Here is a 19,818-nt window from a genome sequence, read left to right as displayed (position 1 = left end):
GCATATTTTCTCTGAATTTCTATTTGATATATGTTGTGCAGATTGATAGGGTGTTTTAGGTCATTTTTTCCTTCCTCTCTTCAGAGTGATCTTCACTTATACTACAGGTTCCTCCCAGGTTAGAAAGCATGTGGAGTGGCAATTCCAAATTGCACTATTTATTACCCTTCTGGGCCCTCTCAAATGTGAACAAATGATTTCTGTCACTGGGCTGGTGTAGTGTCTTTTAGTTTAAGCATAAATTAAGAAGAACAACAAAATCCAGAAAGTGGGACTAGGAGGGCATTGGTGTAAAAAAAAAAAAACCCATGGTTAAGAGGGATAAAGGTGAAAACGTTGGAGCCACAAAAGGATGGAGTGAGTGCCTTTGCTCAAATTCCTGTATAGGAACTAAGCTCAATTTTTCTTGCTCCTTGGACTTACTTTCCTGGGGAGGCATTTACATTTTGGGGTCAGTGGCCAAAGCAAGAGTCTGACAGGCTGATGGGAGTGAGTTTCCAGGATGGAACTTGATGCTAGACTCCAGGGCTCTTGGGTGCAAGGGCTGCTGCTAGGTAGTTTTTTTCTCTTTCTTTTTTTTTTTTTTTTTTTTTTTGGTTATGGCTGATAAGGAAAAACTGCCAAAAGGACTTTTCAGGGTCGCCATGTCTCTATGGTGGCCACTGCTTGGATAAGCACAAGCAGGTTGCTGGGTCCAGTACTCAAGCTCCATCAAGGCAGCCCGCTGAGGGTGTGTTTGCAGCCAACACAGGGCACTTAGCCTGCTGTGGGAGGGCGGGGTGGCTATATCGGTTGTGGGGCATGCGCGGCTCTGAGCGCGGCTTCTCAAAAATGGCGGCGGCAGTGTGAACTCTGGTGTCTGCTCCGGGAACTAGCATGACAGAAGTTTTTTTGCTAGGGCGGAGGAGACCCGAGGTGCGTGGTGCCCCTGGCCCCCCATGGGGAGTGGCTACTAAGTTCTGGCGTTGCAGTCCTGACGGCTGTCTGCAGGGCGGGCGGTGGGGAGCCTTAGGGGCACGTCCTGCGCTGGGAACGCCCCCTTATTGCCGCGCCAGCGTCCCGCCTCAGTTTGTCCCAACACCCGTCTCACACCCCTGGACTCTTTACCCCAGATGCCAAGGCTGCAGGGTCTCACTTAGTGTTGGCTGTAGGCCACTTTGGCTGCTAGTGCTCAGTGCTGCCCTTCACACTTGCTCGGAGCCCCTCCACCGGCCCGTCTTGCTGCAGGCATTCTGGCCCCTGGCCCAGCTCCCTCGGAGGGCCCCTCTCCTGCAGTGCCGACAGCGCCCTCTGCAATTCTCCCCAGGGTAGGTGGGACCAGGCTGAAACCTGGGGGCTTTGAGGGTGGTTGGTAGGGTTGAGTGGGGCAGAGGATGACTTCTTTGCAAGGTTTGGGTTCAGATCAGGATTTGGGAGGTAACTTGGATTTGCGGAGGGGATGTCAGCCTAGAAAGATGCGCCTGTGGCCTGGAGCCCGCGCGGGTCTGGTGCCAGGTGTGTGCCTTGGGGCTCCTCGCGGGGGTGGGGTGAGGTGGGGGTGGGGGGTGTTGGCTCTTTAGAGTGGATACCTCCTGGATGAAGTCGAATGGGAAGGCATGGACAGACTCCTCCTGAAAGGGTTTAGGCGAGGGGATGTACTCAGTCAAGGTTTGAGAATAGTGACCACTGTTCCTTCCATTTGAAAACAGCCCTGTAAAGGTTCCCCGCCTTTATTGATTTTTTTTTAATCCTGACTAGAATTCCAAGAGTCTGGAAAAAAAGATACTAGATATTAGGAGAATTTGGGATCTAATCCAACTCATTTATTTATTTATTTATTGGTGTCTTGAGCCACATATGTAGCTACAAAGACGAAGAGTAATTGCCCCTCTCCCCTCCCCTCCAGTCCTGTGTTGTATGTGGGCAGCTCACATACTTACTTATAGGTTCCCATCTGAGAATATTGATGTTTTAAAGAAGGTTGTTAAACATTTGTCATTCATCACAAAGTATGATTACAATTAGAAATGTCTATGTTTGAAAAGTGAGAACATTAACCTTTAGTATTTACCTTTAGGGTGACTTTAGAATGTCTTTTGAAAGTAAATGGATTGGTTACCAAGGGTAAACTGAGGCAGGAAAAATATCTTTTGGTGTATGATTTTCAAAAATATTGGAGATGCTTTTTTCTCAGAGAACTTCAGCTGTTGCAGTCTCAGTGTTTCCAGGGACATTATTATTATTTTCAGTTTGAGGAAGAATATTGGAAGATGTACTTGAGTACAAGGAGGTTTTTTTAATAGTAGTTATTGGCACATACTTAATTTTGTCTAATGATTGCTTTGAAATGTTTTCACTAATGTCAGTTTTACCTTTGTTTTGCCATTCTGTTTTTCTTCATTAAGTAACCTTTTTGTAATGATGGGTGTTCTTTTAAGCTGTTTGTGGTTTTCTGTATTTAATGGGAAGAATGCGAAAATAAGCTTTTGAAAGTGAGTCTAGTTAGGATTTTGAGACGGCAGTGAGTTTGTTACCTTACATAGATCTATAGCTTTATCATTTTAAAAATAATCGGAATTTATAAAAGGACTTAGTCAAATCATTATAAATAGCTTTGAAAATTTTGAATAAGATGTCTGTCCACAAACTATGTAAGTTCCTTATGCGCGTGTTTACCCCAGAGAACTCCTTTGCTTTAGATTTGTAGTTAGGGGAAGAAAAGATTACCGTGACTGGTTTTGCACTATCTGTATGAGGCTGTTTTAAAATTGATGATGTCATGAATGTACATAGTTGCTCTTAAACATCGATTCTTATTTGTCACGAGGCATTTGATCAGCCTTTTTGATTTATGGCTCAGTTAACAGGTCTTCATTAAGCACCTGTGCTTTTTATTTTATGGAATTCACTCAGTTTAAGGTATATTTATTCAAAGCCCATTTTGTGTTTCAGTTTCTGGGTGTTTAAGGTAACCAGTTCCACCAGTAGTACCTTATTCCTGTATATTTCAAGGTTGCTAAGGAAATCATAATTGATATAGAACATGTATTTCTTTGCCTAATGGTTAAATTTGAGTATTTTTGCCACTGTTCTTTACATTTTGGTTGTAACCAAGAATTATTTTTGATTAGGCCTGTGGGAGTCGGGTATTTTTGCTAATATTAGTTGAAATCAGTATGCATATTAGAAATTGGGTATTTTAAAATGATAAACAATTGCACATTTATGACCAAGTAGCTTACGTTATAACTAGATTTAAAAAGTACTTTTATTATTTCGAAATATATCTTAAATCTCCCTAAAGCCAAAATAATAAGGCTTATGATAGTCAGTTACAGACTAGATGTGACGCTCATTTTTTTGAGTGTGTTCCTTTTTAGCTGCCTGCCTGTTCCTCCCAGATGCTTCCTATCATCTCTTTTCCTGCCCCTCTTCTCTTCTGTTAGTGTCTGTTTCCGCATTAGTGAAATGGTCTGGGTAATCCTGGGCTGTCTCAAGAAGAAATAATTGATGATGGTAAAGTGCCTTAAAAGACTGAGTAAATACTAGGTCTTTTGAATGAAAATGACTTATCCCCTTGTTCCATTATAAGTTAGTTCCAAATACAAACTTTTAGTTTGAATTCTTATGGGGGGTATTTTACTTGAGATTTTTATTGCCACTCTCTTTGGGTTAAGTGGAATACTGGGGTAAATGCAAGAGGATCCTCTGTTCTTTGAGCTACTAGTCACCTTTTAGAAACAAAGCCATTAATATCAGAGAGTTAGTCCATGGGATCTTCAGATTAGAAGTGATTGTAGAATTTGAAAACCTGGAAACTTGACAATAGTCAATGTTGGTGATTTTAAAAGTTCACCTTTAATGGAAAGTCTTGATACTCCTTTTTCCTGAGGGATACAGAAGAATGCCAGTTAAACTTACTAACTCCAATGTTGTATAATTTACTTATTTAATTTTATAAATATAGGAATAAAATAGTGTTAAGTATGTTTTTCACACTTAGTAGCTTGGGCTTTGGTTACTTGAGGCATAGAAATACCTTTACCTCTAATGTCTTATTTGTGTAAAGTCTAACAGAAATGATAGTAAATTGAGAAACAATCTAAGATTTGAAATGGCCAAAACCACAGAGAAACCCTGTCTCGAAAAACCAAAAAAAAAAAAAAAAAGATTTGAAATGGGCATATGTTATTGGGTTTTCATGAGTAAGGCATTTTTGGTTATTTTGCCTTTGTTACCTGGTATAAGTATACCGTGGTAGCCATAGAAATAATAGTGATGGTGTTTATATTGTGATTTCTATTAAACATAATGTCCCTAAATCTTTCTCCTGCTTTTGTTTTGGGCATCTGGTGGGATTTTTTTTTAACATGAAATGAGGATAACTTATTATGCGAAAAATTGAGTGATTTTGAGTTCACACAGCTGCATATGCTGGTGTTTTAGAGACTATATAGACTCTTTAAAATGTTAAAAAGTGGAGTAAACTTGTTGAATTTTTGTGTGAGTAAAGAGCTGGGAAATATTTGAAGATAGAGAACACTTAACTCCTCTACTTGTAACTTGTGTTTATGGCTGTGGGTCTGCCCCTTCCTAAGTTTATGGACCAAATTGTTCTAAGAGCGGAAAAAGAGTGCTCACCTTTTATAGTAACTTACCATTGTAAATTTCCAAAGGGACAGACACTGCAGTTCTATGATATACTTGAGGATACTTTTCATTTCTTGGGGAACAATTTGCATGTCTTGCTTTTTGTCTTCGGAATACACATCACAGTTTTCACAGCATTTGTTTCTCAAAAGGATTAGCTAGTTCAGAATTCCAGACATAAATAACTCTATTTGATATGTACCTTGTAGCCTTTATTAGTTATTTAAGAATGAATGTTGTCAAAGTCCTTGGTTTTAATATTTGGTCACTTTTCCTACCTTTTATCAGTTTTGGCTAGCTTTTATTTTTATTTATATATACTTAAATTCAAACACTAATTCAAATGTACTTAAGTTTTCTTTTGAACACAGAAATATCCTTGTTGCTGTGAAACTGGGTTTTTTTCCTTTGAAAATAATTTAAAGAGTATTATTTGGATTACACTTTAAAGTTATTTTGAAGTAATGTCCATATTCAATTTTTACTGACTTGATAGAGTTTCATAAATATGCTCAGATAAAGCAATCTTTGTAATCATTGTTGAGATAAAATAGACATAGTGACAAATACATATGTGTATTCCTTAACTTTATATTACTTTATAACTTATTTTTTTCATTTTAGATTTCAGAAGTTATAGAGCTATTTAAATGAGTAGTTTGAAGATACCTGCTACATGTTTGATATAGTGTCAGGGATGTTTCGTTTTCTAGTCACTTTAGATTTTAGTTTACTGCATGCTTTTCTCCACTGATGTTTAGTAGGCACGGTTGTCATCATTTCCATTATTTCTTGTTGGACTGCTGTTAGAAACCATAAATCTAGGTTGCACTGATAATAGAAGCAGGCTGTAACTTGATCTATGTCTTTTGTCAAAGTATAACACCATGAGCTGCCTGTAGTAAATTGACATGCCATGCCATTAACTCTAGCCCTTCATAAATGTCAGTGGGCAGCAGGTCTTCGGGTAATTAGCTTGCGGCTGTGCTTTAAAACCGTAGGAATTTACAACTATAAACTGGAATTTTGGTAACCCTTGACTTGTATTTCATTTATCTATTCTCTTATATAAAATGCTGCCTGACTGTGTACAGAACTTCCACATGAATAATTTTAAAATGGCAAGTGATTCTTTAATTTGTAAGTTATAATTTTTTTTTAATTTTTTTTATTGCGAAAAGAAGAAAAAAAACATAAACAAAAAAACAAGTTTCCAACTCCTCCCAGCCTCCCATTTCCCTTCCCCTCCTCCCACCCTTCTCCCCCTCCTCCCACCCTTCTCCCCCTCCTCCCACCCTTCTCCCCCTCCCCCCACTCCTCTCCCCCCCTCCCTCTCCAGTCCACAGAGCAGTCCAGTTTCCCTGCCCTGTGGTAAGTCCTAGGTCCTCCCGCCACCATCCATATCTAGGAAGGTGAACATTCAAACTGGCTAGGCTCCCACAAAGCCAGCACATTAAGTAGGATCAAAACCCCCTGCCATTGTCCTTGGTGTCTCATCAGCCCTCATTGTTCGCCATGTTCAGAGAGTCCGGTTTTATCCCATGCTTTTTCGGTCACAGTCCAGCTGGCCTTGGTGAGCTCCCCGTAGATCAGCTCCACTGTCTCAGTGGGTGGATGCACGCCTCGTGGTCCCGAAGTCTTTGCTCATGTTCTCCCTCCTTCTGCTCCTCCTTGGGACCTTGGGAGCTCAGTCCAGTGCTCCAGTGTGGGTCTCTGTCTCTATCTCTATCCATCACCAGATGAAGATTCTATGATGATATGCAAGATATTCGTCAGTATTGCTCTAGGATAGGGTCATTTCAGGTTCCCAATCCTCAGCTGCCCAAGGAACTAACTGGGAACCTCATCTTGGGCACTAGGGAGCCCCTCTAGGGTCAAGTCTCTTGCCCACCCTAAAGTGGCTCCCTTAACTAAGAATTGTGGTTCCGTGCTCCCCTATCCACCTTTCCTTTATCCCAATTCTCCTGTTTCCCAGGTCCCCCCTCCTTCCCTTCTACCTTTTCTCTCCCCATCTCCCTTTACCCCCATCCCACCCCATCCCCAAGATCCCATTTTCTCCCCGGAAATTTGGTCTACTTCCCTTAGCCAAGAGGACAACTATATGTTTTTCCTTGGGTTCACCTTCTTACTTAGCTTCTTTAGGTTCACCTCTTGTAGACTCCGTGGTCCTTATTTATGGCTAGAAACCAATTATGAGTGAGTACATCCCATATTCATCTTTTTGGGTCTGGGACACCTCACTCAGGATAGTGTTTTCTATTTCCATCCATTTGCATGCAAAATTCGAGAAGTCATTGTTTTTTACCGCAGCGTAGTACTCTAATGTGTATATATTCCATACTTTCTTCATCCATTCTTCCATTGAAGGGCATCTAGGTTGTTTCCAGGTTCTGGCTATTACAAATAATACTGCTATGAACATAGTTGAGCAAATGCTTTTGTCATTTGATAAAGCATCTCTTGGGTATATTCCCAAGAGTGGTATTGCTGGGTCCAGGGGTAAGTTGATCCCGAATTTCCTGAGAAACCGAAACACTGACTTCCACAGTGGTTGCACAAGATTGCATTCCCACCAGCAATGGATGAGGGTACCCGTTCCTCCACAGCCTCTCCAGCAAAGGTTATCCTTGGTGTTTTTGACTTTAGCCATTCTGACAGGTGTAAGATGATATCTCAAAGTTGTTTTGATTTGCATTTCCCTGATTGCTAAGGAAGTTGAGCATGACCTTAAGTGTCTTTTGGCCATTTGAACTTCTTCTGTTGAGAATTCTCTGTTCAGTTCAGTGCCCCATTTTTTAATTGGGTTAATTAGCATTTTAAAGTCTAGTTTCTTGAGTTCTCTATATATTTTGGAGATCAGACCTTTGTCTGTTGTGGGGTTGGTGAAAATCTTCTCCCAGTCAGTAGGTTGCCTTTGTGTCTTAGTGACCATGTCCTTTGCTTTACAGAAGCTTCTCAGTTTAAGTAGGTCCCATTTATTCAATGTTGCCCTTAATGTCTGTGCTTCTGGGGTTATACATAGGAAGCGATCTCCTGTGCCCATCTGTTGTAGGGTATTTCCCACTTTCTCTTCTATCAGGTTCAGTGTGTTCGGGCTGATATTGAGGTCTTTAATCCATTTGGACTTGAGTTTTGTGCACGGTGAGAGATATGGGTCTATTTTCATTCTTCTACAGGTTGACATCCAGTTGTGCCAGCACCATTTGTTGAAGATGCTTTCTTTCTTCCATTGTATACTTTTAGCTCCTTTATCGAAAATGAGGTGTTCATAGGTTTGTGGGATAAAATCCGGGTCTTCTATACGATTCCATTGGTCGACTTCTCTGTTTTTATGCCAGTACCACACTGTTTTCATTACTGTAGCTCTGTAATAGAGTTTGAAGTCAGGGATGGTAATGCCTCCAGAAGATCCTTTATTGTATAGGATTGTTTTGGCTATCCTGGGTTTTTTGTTTTTCCATATAAAGTTGATTATTGTCTTCTCCAGATCTGTGAAGAATTTTGATGGGATCTTGATGGGGATTGCATTGAATCTATAAATTGCCTTAGGTAGAATTGCCATTTTTACTATGTTGATCCTCCCAATCCAAGAGCAAGGGAGGTCCATCCATTTTTTGGTATCCTCTTCAATTTCTTTCTTCAATGCCTTAAAGTTCTTGTCAAATAAATCTTCCACTTCCTTGGATAGATTTACCCCAAGATATTTTATGCTGTTTGTGGCTATCGTGAATGGTGAAGCTTCTCTGATTTCCCTCTCTGCTTCCATATCCTTTGTGTATAAGAGGGCGACTGATTTTTTGGAGTTGATCTTGTATCCTGCCACATTACTAAAGCTGTTTATCAGCTGTATAAGTTCTTTGGTGGAGTTTTGGGGGTCGCTTATGTACACTATCATATCATCTGCAAATAACGAAAGTTTAACTTCTTCCTTTCCAATTCGAATCCCCTTGATCCCATTATGTTGTCTTATTGCTATTGCTAGAACTTCAAGCACTATATTGAAGAGGTATGGGGAGAGTGGACAGCCTTGCCGTGTTCCTGAGTTAAGTGGGATGGCTTTGAGTTTCTCTCCGTTTAATTTGATGTTAGCTGTCGGCTTGCTGTATATAGCTTTTATTATATTTAGGTATGACCCTTGTATCCCTAATCTCTCCAAGACTTTTAACATAAATGGATGTTGAATTTTGTCAAATGCTTTTTCAGCATCTAATGAAATGATCATATGGTTTTTTCTTTCAGTTTATTTATATGCTGGATTACATTGATTGATTTTCGTATGTTGAACCAGCCCTGCATCTGAGGAATGAAGCCTACTTGATCATAATGGATAATTTTTCCGATGTGTCCTTGGATTCGATTTGCCAGTATTTTGTTGAGGATTTTTGCGTCGATATTCAAGAGTGAGATTGGCCTGTAGTTCTCTTTCCTGGTTGAGTCTTTGAGTGGTTTTGGTATCAGAGTAATTGTGGCTTCATAAAAGGAATTTGGTAATGACCCTTCTGTTTCTATATTGTGGAATACATTAAGGAGTATAGGTATTAGGTCTTCTTGGAAGTTCTGGTAGAATTCTGCATTGAAACCATCTGGTCCTGGGCTTTTTTTTGTTGGGAGGTTTTTGATAACAGCTTCTAATTCTTCGCGACTTACAGGTCTGTTTAGATTGTTCACCTGGTCCTGGTTTAGTTTTGGTAGATGGTATTTATCTAAAAAAGCGTCCATTTCTTTTACATTTTCCAGTTTTGTGGCATACAGGCTTTTGTAGTAAGATCTAATGACTCTCTGAATTTCCTCTGTGTCTGTGGTTATGTCCCCCTTTTCATTTCTGATCTTATTAATTTGCAAATTCTCTCTCTGTCGTTTGATTAGTTTGGATAGGGGTTTATCAATCTTGTTGATTTTCTCCAGGAACCAGCTTTTTGTTTCATTGATTCTTTGGATTGTTTTCTGTGTTTCTATTTTGTTGATTTCAGCCCTCAATTTGATTATTTCCAGTCTTCTACTCCTCCTAGGTGAGTCTGCTTCTTTTTTTTTCTAGAGCTTTCAAGTGGGCTGTTAAGTCTCCAGTATGTGCTTTCTCTCTTTTCTTTAGGTGGGCACTTAGTGCTATGAACTTTCCTCTCAGGACTGCTTTCATAGTGTCCCATAAGTTCGAGTATGTTGTTTCTTTATTTTCATTGAATTCAAGGAAGACTTTAATTTCTTTCTTTATTTCTTCCTTAATCCAGGTATGGTTCAGTAGTTGACTGTTCAGTTTCCATGAGTTTGTAGGCTTTCTGGGGGTAGCATTGCTGTTGAATTCTAACTTTAATCCATGGTGATCTGATAAGACACAGGTGGTTACTAATATTTTTTTGTAACTGTGTAAGTTAGCTTTGTTACCAAGTATATGGTCAATTTTCGAGAAGGTTCCATGAGCTGCAGAGAAGAAGGTATATTCTTTCCTCTTTGGGTGGAATAATCTATAGATGTCTGTTAAGTCCATTTGCTTCATTAACTCCATTAATTCTCTAATTTCTCTGTTAGATTTCTGTCTGATTGACCTGTCCATTGGTGAGAGAGGAGTGTTGAAGTCTCCTACTATTAGTGTGTGCGGTTTGATGTCTGCCTTGAGATTTAGTAATGTTTCTTTTACGTACGTGGGTGCTTTTATATTAGGGGCATAGATATTCAGGATTGAGACTTCTTCCTGATGAATTGTTCCTGTTATGAGTATAAAATGTCCCTCTCCATCTCTTCTGATTGATTTAAGTTTGAAGTCAACTTTGTTAGAAATTAGTATGGCCACACCTGCTTGTTTCTTAGGTCCATTTGCTTGATAAGCCTTTTCCCAGCCCTTTACTCTGAGTAGGTGCCTGTCTTTGTGGTTGAGGTGTGTTTCTTGTAGACAGCAGAATGTTGGATCCTGTTTTCTTATCCAATCTCTTAGCCTGTGCCTTTTTATAGGAGAGTTGAGCCCATTGATATTAAGTGATATTAATGACCAGTGGTTGTTAACTCCGGTCACTTTTTTAGTAGTAGGGTTTGTGTGTTTTCCTTCTTTGATTTGCGCTGGTGAAGAGTCTCTAGATGTCTGAGTTATTGTGGTCATTGTTGGACTCCTTGGTTAGTGATTTTCCTTCTATTATTTTCTGTAAGGCTGGATTTGTGGCTACGTATTGTTTAGATTTGTTTTTATCCTGGAAAATTTTGTTTTCTCCATTTATAGTGAATGAAAGTTTGGCTGGATATAGTAGTCTGGGCTTGCATCCGTGGTCTCTTAGTTTTTGGAGAACATCTATCCAGGACCTTCTGGCTTTCATGGTTTCCATAGAGAAGTCAGGTGTAAGTCTGATAGGTTTACCTTTATAAGTAACTTGGCCTTTTCCCTTTGCGGCTCTTAATATTCTTTCTTTATTCTGTATATTTTGTGTTTTGATTATTATATGGCGAGGGGATGTTTTCTTTTGATCCAGCCTATTTTGTGTTCTGTATGCTTCTTGAACCTTCATAGGTACATCTGTCTTCAGTTTGGGAAAGTTTTCTTCAATAATTTTATTAAGTATATTTTCTGTACCGTTGAGCTGCACTTCTTCTCCTTCTTCTACTCCAATTATTCTTAGGTTTGGTCTTTTTATTGTGTCCCATATTTCCTGAATGTTTTGTGATGAGAGTTTGTTGGACTTGCTGTTTTCTTTGATCAGAGTGTTTCTTTTCTCTATGTTATCCTCAGAATCTGAGATTCTTTCTTCTATCTCTTGTATTCTGCTGGTTATACTTGATTCTGTAGTCTCTATTCGTTTACCTAGATTTTCCATGTCCAGCCGGCCCTCTGTTTGTGTTTTCTTCTTTGCCTCCATTTCAGTTTTCAAGTCATGAACTGTTTCCTTTATCTGCTTGATTGTTTTTCCTTGGTTTCCTAGGGTATCATTCACTGATTTACTCAATTCCTCGAACTTTCTATTATACTTCTCATCCATTTCCATAAGGGCGTTTTTTATATGCTGTTTAAGGGTGTCAATCACTTTCATGAAGTCAGTTTTTTCTACTTCTTCTTGATTAAGGTGTTCATGTCCTCCTGTTGTGGTGTCACTGGCTTCTGGTGGTTTCGTGTTGTTTTTCAGATTGTTGGGAGAATTCCTGCATTGGCGTCTGCCCATCTCTTCCTCCCAATACTCCCTTTTGGATCTTCTTTTACAGGATCAGGTCTTCTTGCCCACTGATGTACCTTCCCAGTGATGTCACTCCCCAGAGATGTTTCTCCACAATGATGTTTCACTCGGTGCCCAGATCGAAACTCCGCACTGCCTGGTTAGCTCGCGAACAAAGGGCCCACCCTGCTTGCTGTGGGCAGGCTATGGGAACAAAGGAGCTACCGGCCACCCCTTTGTCCTCCCGGTTCGGTCCCAGCGTCCTAGCAGGCTGGGCAGGGACGCGCTATGCCCCAAAGGAGGGAGAGAGGGAGGGAGACAGGGGGTGTGGGGATCTGGATGTAAGCTGAATGGGATAGAAATAGAGAGGCGGTTTGGGCAGTATAGCCCCTGTAGGATGGCCTGGAAGTGTGGGCGGGCTGAGGTATGTTCCCAGCTGCCGCAGCACTCACTCACCACAATGATGTTTCACTCGGTGCCCAGATCGAAACTCCGCACTGCCTGGTTAGCTCGCGAACAAAGGGCCCACCCCGCTGGCTGCGGGCAGGCTATGGGAACAAAGGAGCTACCGGCCACCCCTTTGTCCTCCCGGTTCGGTCCCAGCGTCCTAGCAGGCTGGGCAGGGAGGCGCTATGCCCCAAAGGAGGGAGAGAGGGAGGGAGACAGGGGGTGTGGGGATCTGGATGTAAGCTGAATGGGATAGAAATAGAGAGGCGGTTTGGGCAGTATAGCCCCTGTGGGATGGCCTGGAAGTGTGGGCAGGCTGAGGTATGTTCCCAGCTGCCGCATCACTCACTCAGCACAATGATGTTTCACTGGGTCGTAAGTTATAATTTTTAAATAACTTAAAAATACGAGTAATGAATGCTTTTGTGTGCACGCTCTCTCTCTCCCCCTTCTCCCTCCCTCCTCCTTCCCCCCTCTCTGCCAGGATCTCAGTAGCTTCCACTGACCTTGAACTCATCCTCCAGTCTCCACCTTCCAAGTGATGTTGGATTTATTTTGACACACAAAAAGACGAATTTCTAATTTCTTGGGGGTAGATCTTGCTAAAATATTTCCTATAGAAAATTTTATTTCCTTTGGAAGATTCAATTTGATGCAAATCTTTACTACCATAATATTCTAAGAATTGGTGAGTCACCAGTGGACTTTTTATTCCATTTTATCCTTAGTAATATTTTACTTTTGAGACATAGTTAGTTTCCCTATTTGTCATCTTCTTGACTTAGCTTCTTGTGTGCCGGGGTTTACAGAAGTGTGTCACCATTCCTGGATATTTTTAAATGTATTTGTGCAATTTAGGTTTTCTTCTAATTACTTTCATTTATGTGTAAAAGAGGGACTTTTGATTATTTTAATAACCTGGGTGGATTAAATCCATAATCATAAAGTCTTAGCATAATAAATCATGACCGAGTCAACAAGTAACATATAGATATATACACCTTTTTTCTGTCTTTTTTTTAAGATAGCCATCAGCACTGCAAAAATCTTAGTTATGAGAGTGCTTTTGTCAGAGAAACATGTTACCACAATATATTTGAATTAAATGAACATTTACTTCAAGTCAAATGAAAAACTCTTTTTAAGTGTGTGTTTTGTACCTGTAACTCGTATTTTTCACTCTTGTATACTGTGTTGACAAAGGATTTTAACTTGAAAATGTTGGCTTTATAAATTTATAATATACATGGATAGAGTTTCATTGGAAGATTATTGGTATGTGGAACTTTGAAAGTGCATATAAAATACATACTTTCAAATTTGTATTTTTTGTGGGCTTGTGTGTGTGTTTGTTAATTGGAAGGATAAACAAGAGGTGGATAGCAGCATATATTACTTGATAGTTGGGTTAAAGGTGGTTTTTCATCCTTACAATTACTTGTCTCTAGAATTTTGAGAATATGTCCAATGATGATTTTTTTTAAAGAAAAAAAAAACAGTTTCTAGGAATGCACAAGGCTGGCTCAGTGTGGGTCCAAAAGTTTTTCCAGTGTTATCTTAAAGAAAAAAATACTTGTGGTTATTTATCCCAGAGTTATTCAGCACAATGTGACATTGGTTTGGGTTTTGCTAGACCCCTTCTCTGATAACTATTAGAGAATAGCTTCTCTTTTGACAATGAAAATATCTGACCATTTAAAACCTATATATTTAACCTACCTCACTTACTTTGTTTATGCCTTTGGGTTCTCACTTGTTCAAGACTCTAGATTGGGCGCTATATGCCTGTGTGGCGATATCTCACTTTCATGGCTAGATAGCTATGTAGCCATGTTAGCTATAATTTAGCATTGGAAAATCTCTGAGCCATCTCTACGGCCTTATCCTTCTTTATTGTCTTCTGGGCTTATATATCTTGCAGCTCTAGTTGTTATCAATTAGTCCTCCCAAATGATTATTCTAGTCCGACTTTTAAAGGTAAGGTCAAAGAAAGATGAGTGATGTTTTATGATTTGTGTGTGTATGGATACCCCATGAAGCCTTGAGCTCTGAGAGAATATAGAGGGAATTGAGGACCTAGAAGAAACATGATCAACAGTGGATTTCATCAAGCTAGTGGCAGAAACAGGATCTTATTTTGTGTCTTCAGTCTGAAATTCCACTTTGTTCTTTCTCTGTTCATTGAAACTGTTAGCCCTGTGAATGACTCACACCCCCCCCCCCCCCCCCGCCACACACACACTGTATGCATGCACAGGCAAATATAACCTCATGATTTTACTGTCAGTGTAGCAAAAGATGAAGCTTAGAAGTGGATTACTTGACCCTTTCTCCTCTTAGTATCCTCTTTATTACCAGCATTCTCTTAGATTTGCAGTTGGGTTCCACACATTAAAGCCTCATTATACTGTTTTGTGTGTGTAGTTTTTTTCCTCTTTCCTCTCAGAAAAAAATTATGCAAGGTTGTTCATAAAGCAGCTTTGCATCCTATCACAACACCTTTTTCCCTGGGCTTATTAGAAATCCCTTTCCTGCCTGTACTGTTACTCTGGGGTTGGAGCTTGCTTCATTTCTTATACAAAGCCTGGTGGGTTTCAGGAACATTTATCATGTTTGTATGAGTGTTCTAAGCACAAAAAAAATGAAATTATCTTTTTATATGATAAATTCAAGAACCTTTTTTATTCCAAGTTCATTATACTTTCTGATACTAGAATATCATTTTAAATCCTCTTAATGCTTATACTTTTGTTTTCTTTAATAATGTTCTTTTCTTCTGTGGAATTCTTAGCTGTGCCAGGCTTTTTCTTTTAGGCCATCTACCAGCTCCCAAACCATGACACAGAGACTTATTATTAGTTGTGAATAAGATTGGCCTAGCTTAGGTATGTTTCTGGCTAGCTCATATTTATGTTTTTATTTGTTTTCGTTTTTTTTAAAAAAACTTCTTTATTGAATTTTTGGGGTTTCACATCTTGCACCCCAATTCTGTTCACCTTCTGGTCTCCCAGTATTCCTCCCCATCCCTGTTGCATTCTCCCACAAAACAAAACAAAGTAAGCAAGCAAGCAAACAAAACCAAGAACAACAACAAAACAATAAATCAAAACAGAATAAAAACCGCACCTAAAACCGAAAACTCTCTGTTTCGCCTTCTCTCCTGACTCTTCATCACCTCTTCGTTCATCCTGATGGTATTGGAGGCTTCAGTGTGTCATTTAGTATACTCCTTTGTCCCATCAGCTTGACTGGCAAATGTCCATTGCAGTGAGTCTTTGGTCTGGTTCAAGGCCTCTGGTCTTTGGTACACTATCCTCACTGGATCCTCACCAGAGCTCTTCTGGGGTACCTTGTGTCTTGGAGATCTTGCTGGTATAGTTCCACAGGACCAGCCCTTTCACAAACTCCAGCAGGTCCTAGATGGGGGAGATGCTAGGCCCAGCTGTGAACCTGGGCGTTCTGCCTAGCTCTTTTAATTTTATTAACCTGTTTCTATTTATCTACATTTTGCCCCAGGGCTTAATATCTTTATTACTTTTGTATATCTTATTTTCACTGCTTCTCTATGTCTGGGTGGCTGGCATCTGCCTGGCTTCTTGCCCTGGATGTGTCCCTTGTTCTTTCCTCTTCCTCTTCTCTTATTCTTCCTCTCTCTTGAGCCTAGATTTTTCTTCCTATTTCTTATTTCTGCCTGCCAGCTCCACCTATCCCTCTCTCTGCCCAGCTATTGGTAATTCAGCTCTTTATTAAAACAATCAGGTGCCTTAGGCAAGCAAGGTGAAACAAATGTAACATATCCTTATATAATTAAACACACATCCTTACGTCATTAAATGCTGTATAAACAAAAGCAACACACCTTTACATAGTTAAATATTCTGTAGTATAAACAAACGTAACACGTTTTTGTTTAAAGTAATATTCCACAACACTCAGCTTTTAAAAATATAGTACGCATGCACACCCACTCACCTGCCTGCCTGCCTGCCTGTTACCATGTTTTGTGTTTGTGCTCTTGTCTGTCTTATGTTGTTGGAGTTCAGAAGATGGTTTCAGATCACCTGGAGCTGTAGTTAACACCATCTGTGCTCCTGAACATGTTTTCTGGGAACTTCAGTATATTGTAGTATATTGTAAGAGTTCTTAACCATTGAGCCATCTCTCTAGCCCCCAAATCCCAGATTTTATGTGGTAAACTGTGTATCGTAGAACCCCCCCCCCCGATTCTTTCTTTCCTTCACTCACCGTCCTTGCTGGGTACCAAAGCTGGTTTCAAATTCACGAATCTCCTATTTGAGCCTCTTAAGTGCCAGGATTATAGGTAGATTCTCCACTACTAACTCTTAGTGTATCTTCTATCCACATAGTACCAAGCACATCATGGGAATTATATCATTATTTATTAAGTAAATGAATAAACTAAATCTAGAGTCAGATACTTGTATTGACTAAAGAAACGGGAAAGCTTTCAGGAAATAGATTGGGCTTATTGATGGTCTCTAAGAACTGGTAGTATTTAAAGAAGCAGAAAAGGAGCAAATTAGATGTAATCAAAACAAGATGAGTCACTGAAACAAAAATCTTTTTCAGTTAGTGTATATGGTGTGTTTGATTGATACATGTCTGGTGATTTTGAAATTGAGGAGGATCTTAGTATTAACCCATAGAAAGCTCTGGATTTTTTTTCTTAATTGCATAGCCAGTTGAAGCCTGAGGGTGAATTGGGAGGAAAACAGCCCAGACTGTATCTGACATTATGCATTATTATGGTAGAAAAGTACACCTCTGGCAAAACAAGTCGAACAGTTGTGTTACTACTCCAGGTAGAACTGAATGAAAGTATAGACCTGTGAGTGTCAAGGGGAAGGGTAAATTAGGTGCGTAGTCTATTTTTGGCCACTGAGTGAAAGAACAGATGTATAGCTAAGTCTTGAGAAAAGTATTGGTATTGGTGAGAGAAAACTATCAGAAGCAGCAAAGTTTGGGGAGTTGAGGCTTTAAATGCAAATAAATCTTTTGGGCTAGAGATATAGAAATCTTTCTGCATAACTTCATAAATACATTCCCTTAATTACCAAGTTACATTTAGTCTGTACACCATCCCATCTTAACAACAGACAAATATATGCACCTGATCTTTTTCCTAATGCTTATTCTGTGTTTTATTAATATTTCTTGGATTGGACTCTTCTCATAGAAGGATGGTCTAATATTTTCTTTTTCATATTTGTTTTAGAATATGGGGCATGTTGAGGACATGCAGGGAAAAAAACTAATTAATAGTAGTTTAAATCTATCAGGTCTCCTAACAAGCAGTTTGCCACTAAAAATGAATTTACTATTTTGAGACAGAATCTCAATGTGTAATCCAGGATTACTTTAAATTTAAGATCCTCTTGCCTCAGCTTTCTGAGTGCTGAGATTATAGGCCTATTCCACAGTACTTACTTGGCTCTTAACAGGTAATTATTATTAGAAGATTTGATTTGTGGAACTTTTCATTGCATTTATGATTTTTCTACTACCAATGTTATGAGGGCTCTGTTAAAGGCCTTAAATCAAAATTCAGTGACTGCCAATCTACCATCATCTCTGATTTACCCTTTCATTTTTGAGACCCTAAAACAAAGCCCTGTACTTACCCGTGTTCCATTAGCAGCTTTTCATTTTATTTAAGTATCCAACTCTGAAATTCATATTTTGCTACTATTACATGTCAGAAATATATGGTACTTAAGGCATTAATTGTTTTGCTTTTTAGGAAAATAGAGGAGAAGGGAATACCATGGGACAAACAGTGAATGAAGGTAAGATTTGCTTATCTAAAGACTGTTTTTAGCTGTTTCTAACAAGTATCTTCGCATATACTGAACTTCTGAAATAAAGCCTTTAAAATGTTTTAACAAATAACATAGTATTAAACAATTACCTGCTGATTATACCCTTTTCCCTATTGAATACTGTCATACTCTGTTTCTAGTATTTTCCTTCCAGAATTATTTTCTTTTTCATATTTGAAAAAAGAAATGCTTTCTTAGATTTCTCTGTAGACATATTTTATTGACAATTGATTAGGGTACAGCATTCTTAGAAGCACCTTTATTTAGAAGATAATCATCAAGTAATTGAGGAACTAAATTGCTCCTAATCTCAATAAATTCTTTGCTACATACTTGGAATTCTTATATTCATTTCTTAAAGTCGGTTTTATTGCCCTTATTTATTCTGTTGTCCCTTAAGGGATTCAGGTAAAGTCTTCTTTTAAAAATGGTTTTTACTTTTAATTACATGTATATGTTATGTCTTTGTGGATATGTGCATTTGAGTGAAGTTGCCTATGGAAGACAGAGAGGACATCAGATGCCCTAGAGTTGTAGTTTCAGGCAGCTGTGAGCCACCTAAATAGGGTACTGTGGTAGTCATCTGCAAGAATAGTAAGTGCTCTTACCAACTCAACTTTCTCTATAGCCTCCAAATAAGAAAACTAAAAGTCTTGGAGGTAACTGAATAGATCTTATAATAGGGTTTTACAAAGCCAAAGTAAGAATAGAAATATCCTGGTCTGGGGATGTAATTTCGGCATTAGGAGGACTTGCCTAGCATGTAAAAAGCACTTTTTTTTTTCAGTTCACCCTACCAAACAATAAAATTAAAAATAGTAGAAAGTAGGAACTAAAAAAAAGAATAAATAGAATTCAATTCTTTTAACTGTAATATGAATGACTAATTATTTCATCCTGTATTTCTCTGTAGAAGTCTGCTTATTGACTCATTCATATGCCACACCTCTTTGCACTTTGTTGCGCTTTATTTGCCATAATACATTCTTCACACATTTGCCTCTTTATCCTATCTTGTCTATCTTATTGCTTTCTTCTGATCACATGTTGAGTGCTGGATGCTGTCCTTTAATTTTGTTTAGTTTATTTGTTTGCTCACCTTGGTATAGTATTTATAAATAGATTGTTGGTTTCCTTAGAAAAAGACCCATGCTGTTAACATTTTTGTCATAGAAATTCTTACTATAGAACTATTTGGTAAATTTTTTAAGTGTGTGATTTCTTCAGACAATTTAATGAGAATTGTCTCCCTAAAATATTCATAGACCTATAAGGATTTCTTAATCAAAACCTGAAATACATATCAACCATTGCTATATGGAAACTCTGAGTCCTGAGATTCAAGCAGTCACACTTAAGATAATGAAAGACATTTGAAAAACAATGATACTGTTGATTATTTGATGATATTAAGAACTTAGGATATTTTAGCATTATATTTTATAATTATTTCTTTCATATATACTCTAATTTGTCTGAGTGAAGTGATATATTTTATATTTGGTGACATCTCAAGAATTTTGAGCCCTCATTGAAATATGTAGTTTAGCATACAAAAAAACCTGAGTAGTACATTGTGTTTTATTCTAGCTTGCATGTGATGTTTTTTTAAACACTTGAAAGCATCACTTATTTCTAGGAAATTATTTTAAGCAGTGTAAGGATCCACCAACAGTTGATTTAGATTATTGACACATTCACTTAACATGTTTTAGGGCATTATATATCCCAGATCCTGGTCTATGTTGCAAACATGTATTACTGAGCAACACGGG

At 38.8% G+C, this 19,818-nt stretch overlaps 1 protein-coding gene across 1 annotated transcript in view; it reads left to right on the top strand.

Annotated features, from left to right (window-relative positions):
• The first annotated feature begins 17,988 nt into the window (after positions 1-17,988).
• The window catches only part of LOC121441245 (sex comb on midleg-like protein 2), an 88,813-nt gene continuing 86,983 nt past the window's right edge, over positions 17,989-19,818 (top strand). Inside the window, exon 1 of the mRNA XM_041642401.1 lies at positions 17,989-18,010. Within this exon, the coding sequence (XP_041498335.1) occupies positions 17,989-18,010 (22 nt within the window). The remainder of the gene's footprint in view (positions 18,011-19,818) is intronic.

Source organism: Microtus oregoni, unplaced genomic scaffold, assembly GCF_018167655.1.
Source record: "Microtus oregoni isolate MIOR12 unplaced genomic scaffold, Mior012 000074F_003, whole genome shotgun sequence".
NCBI classification, from domain to species: domain Eukaryota; kingdom Metazoa; phylum Chordata; class Mammalia; order Rodentia; family Cricetidae; genus Microtus; species Microtus oregoni.
Note: the sequence above shows the minus strand (reverse complement) of the source record. Positions and strands in the feature narration are given on the sequence as shown.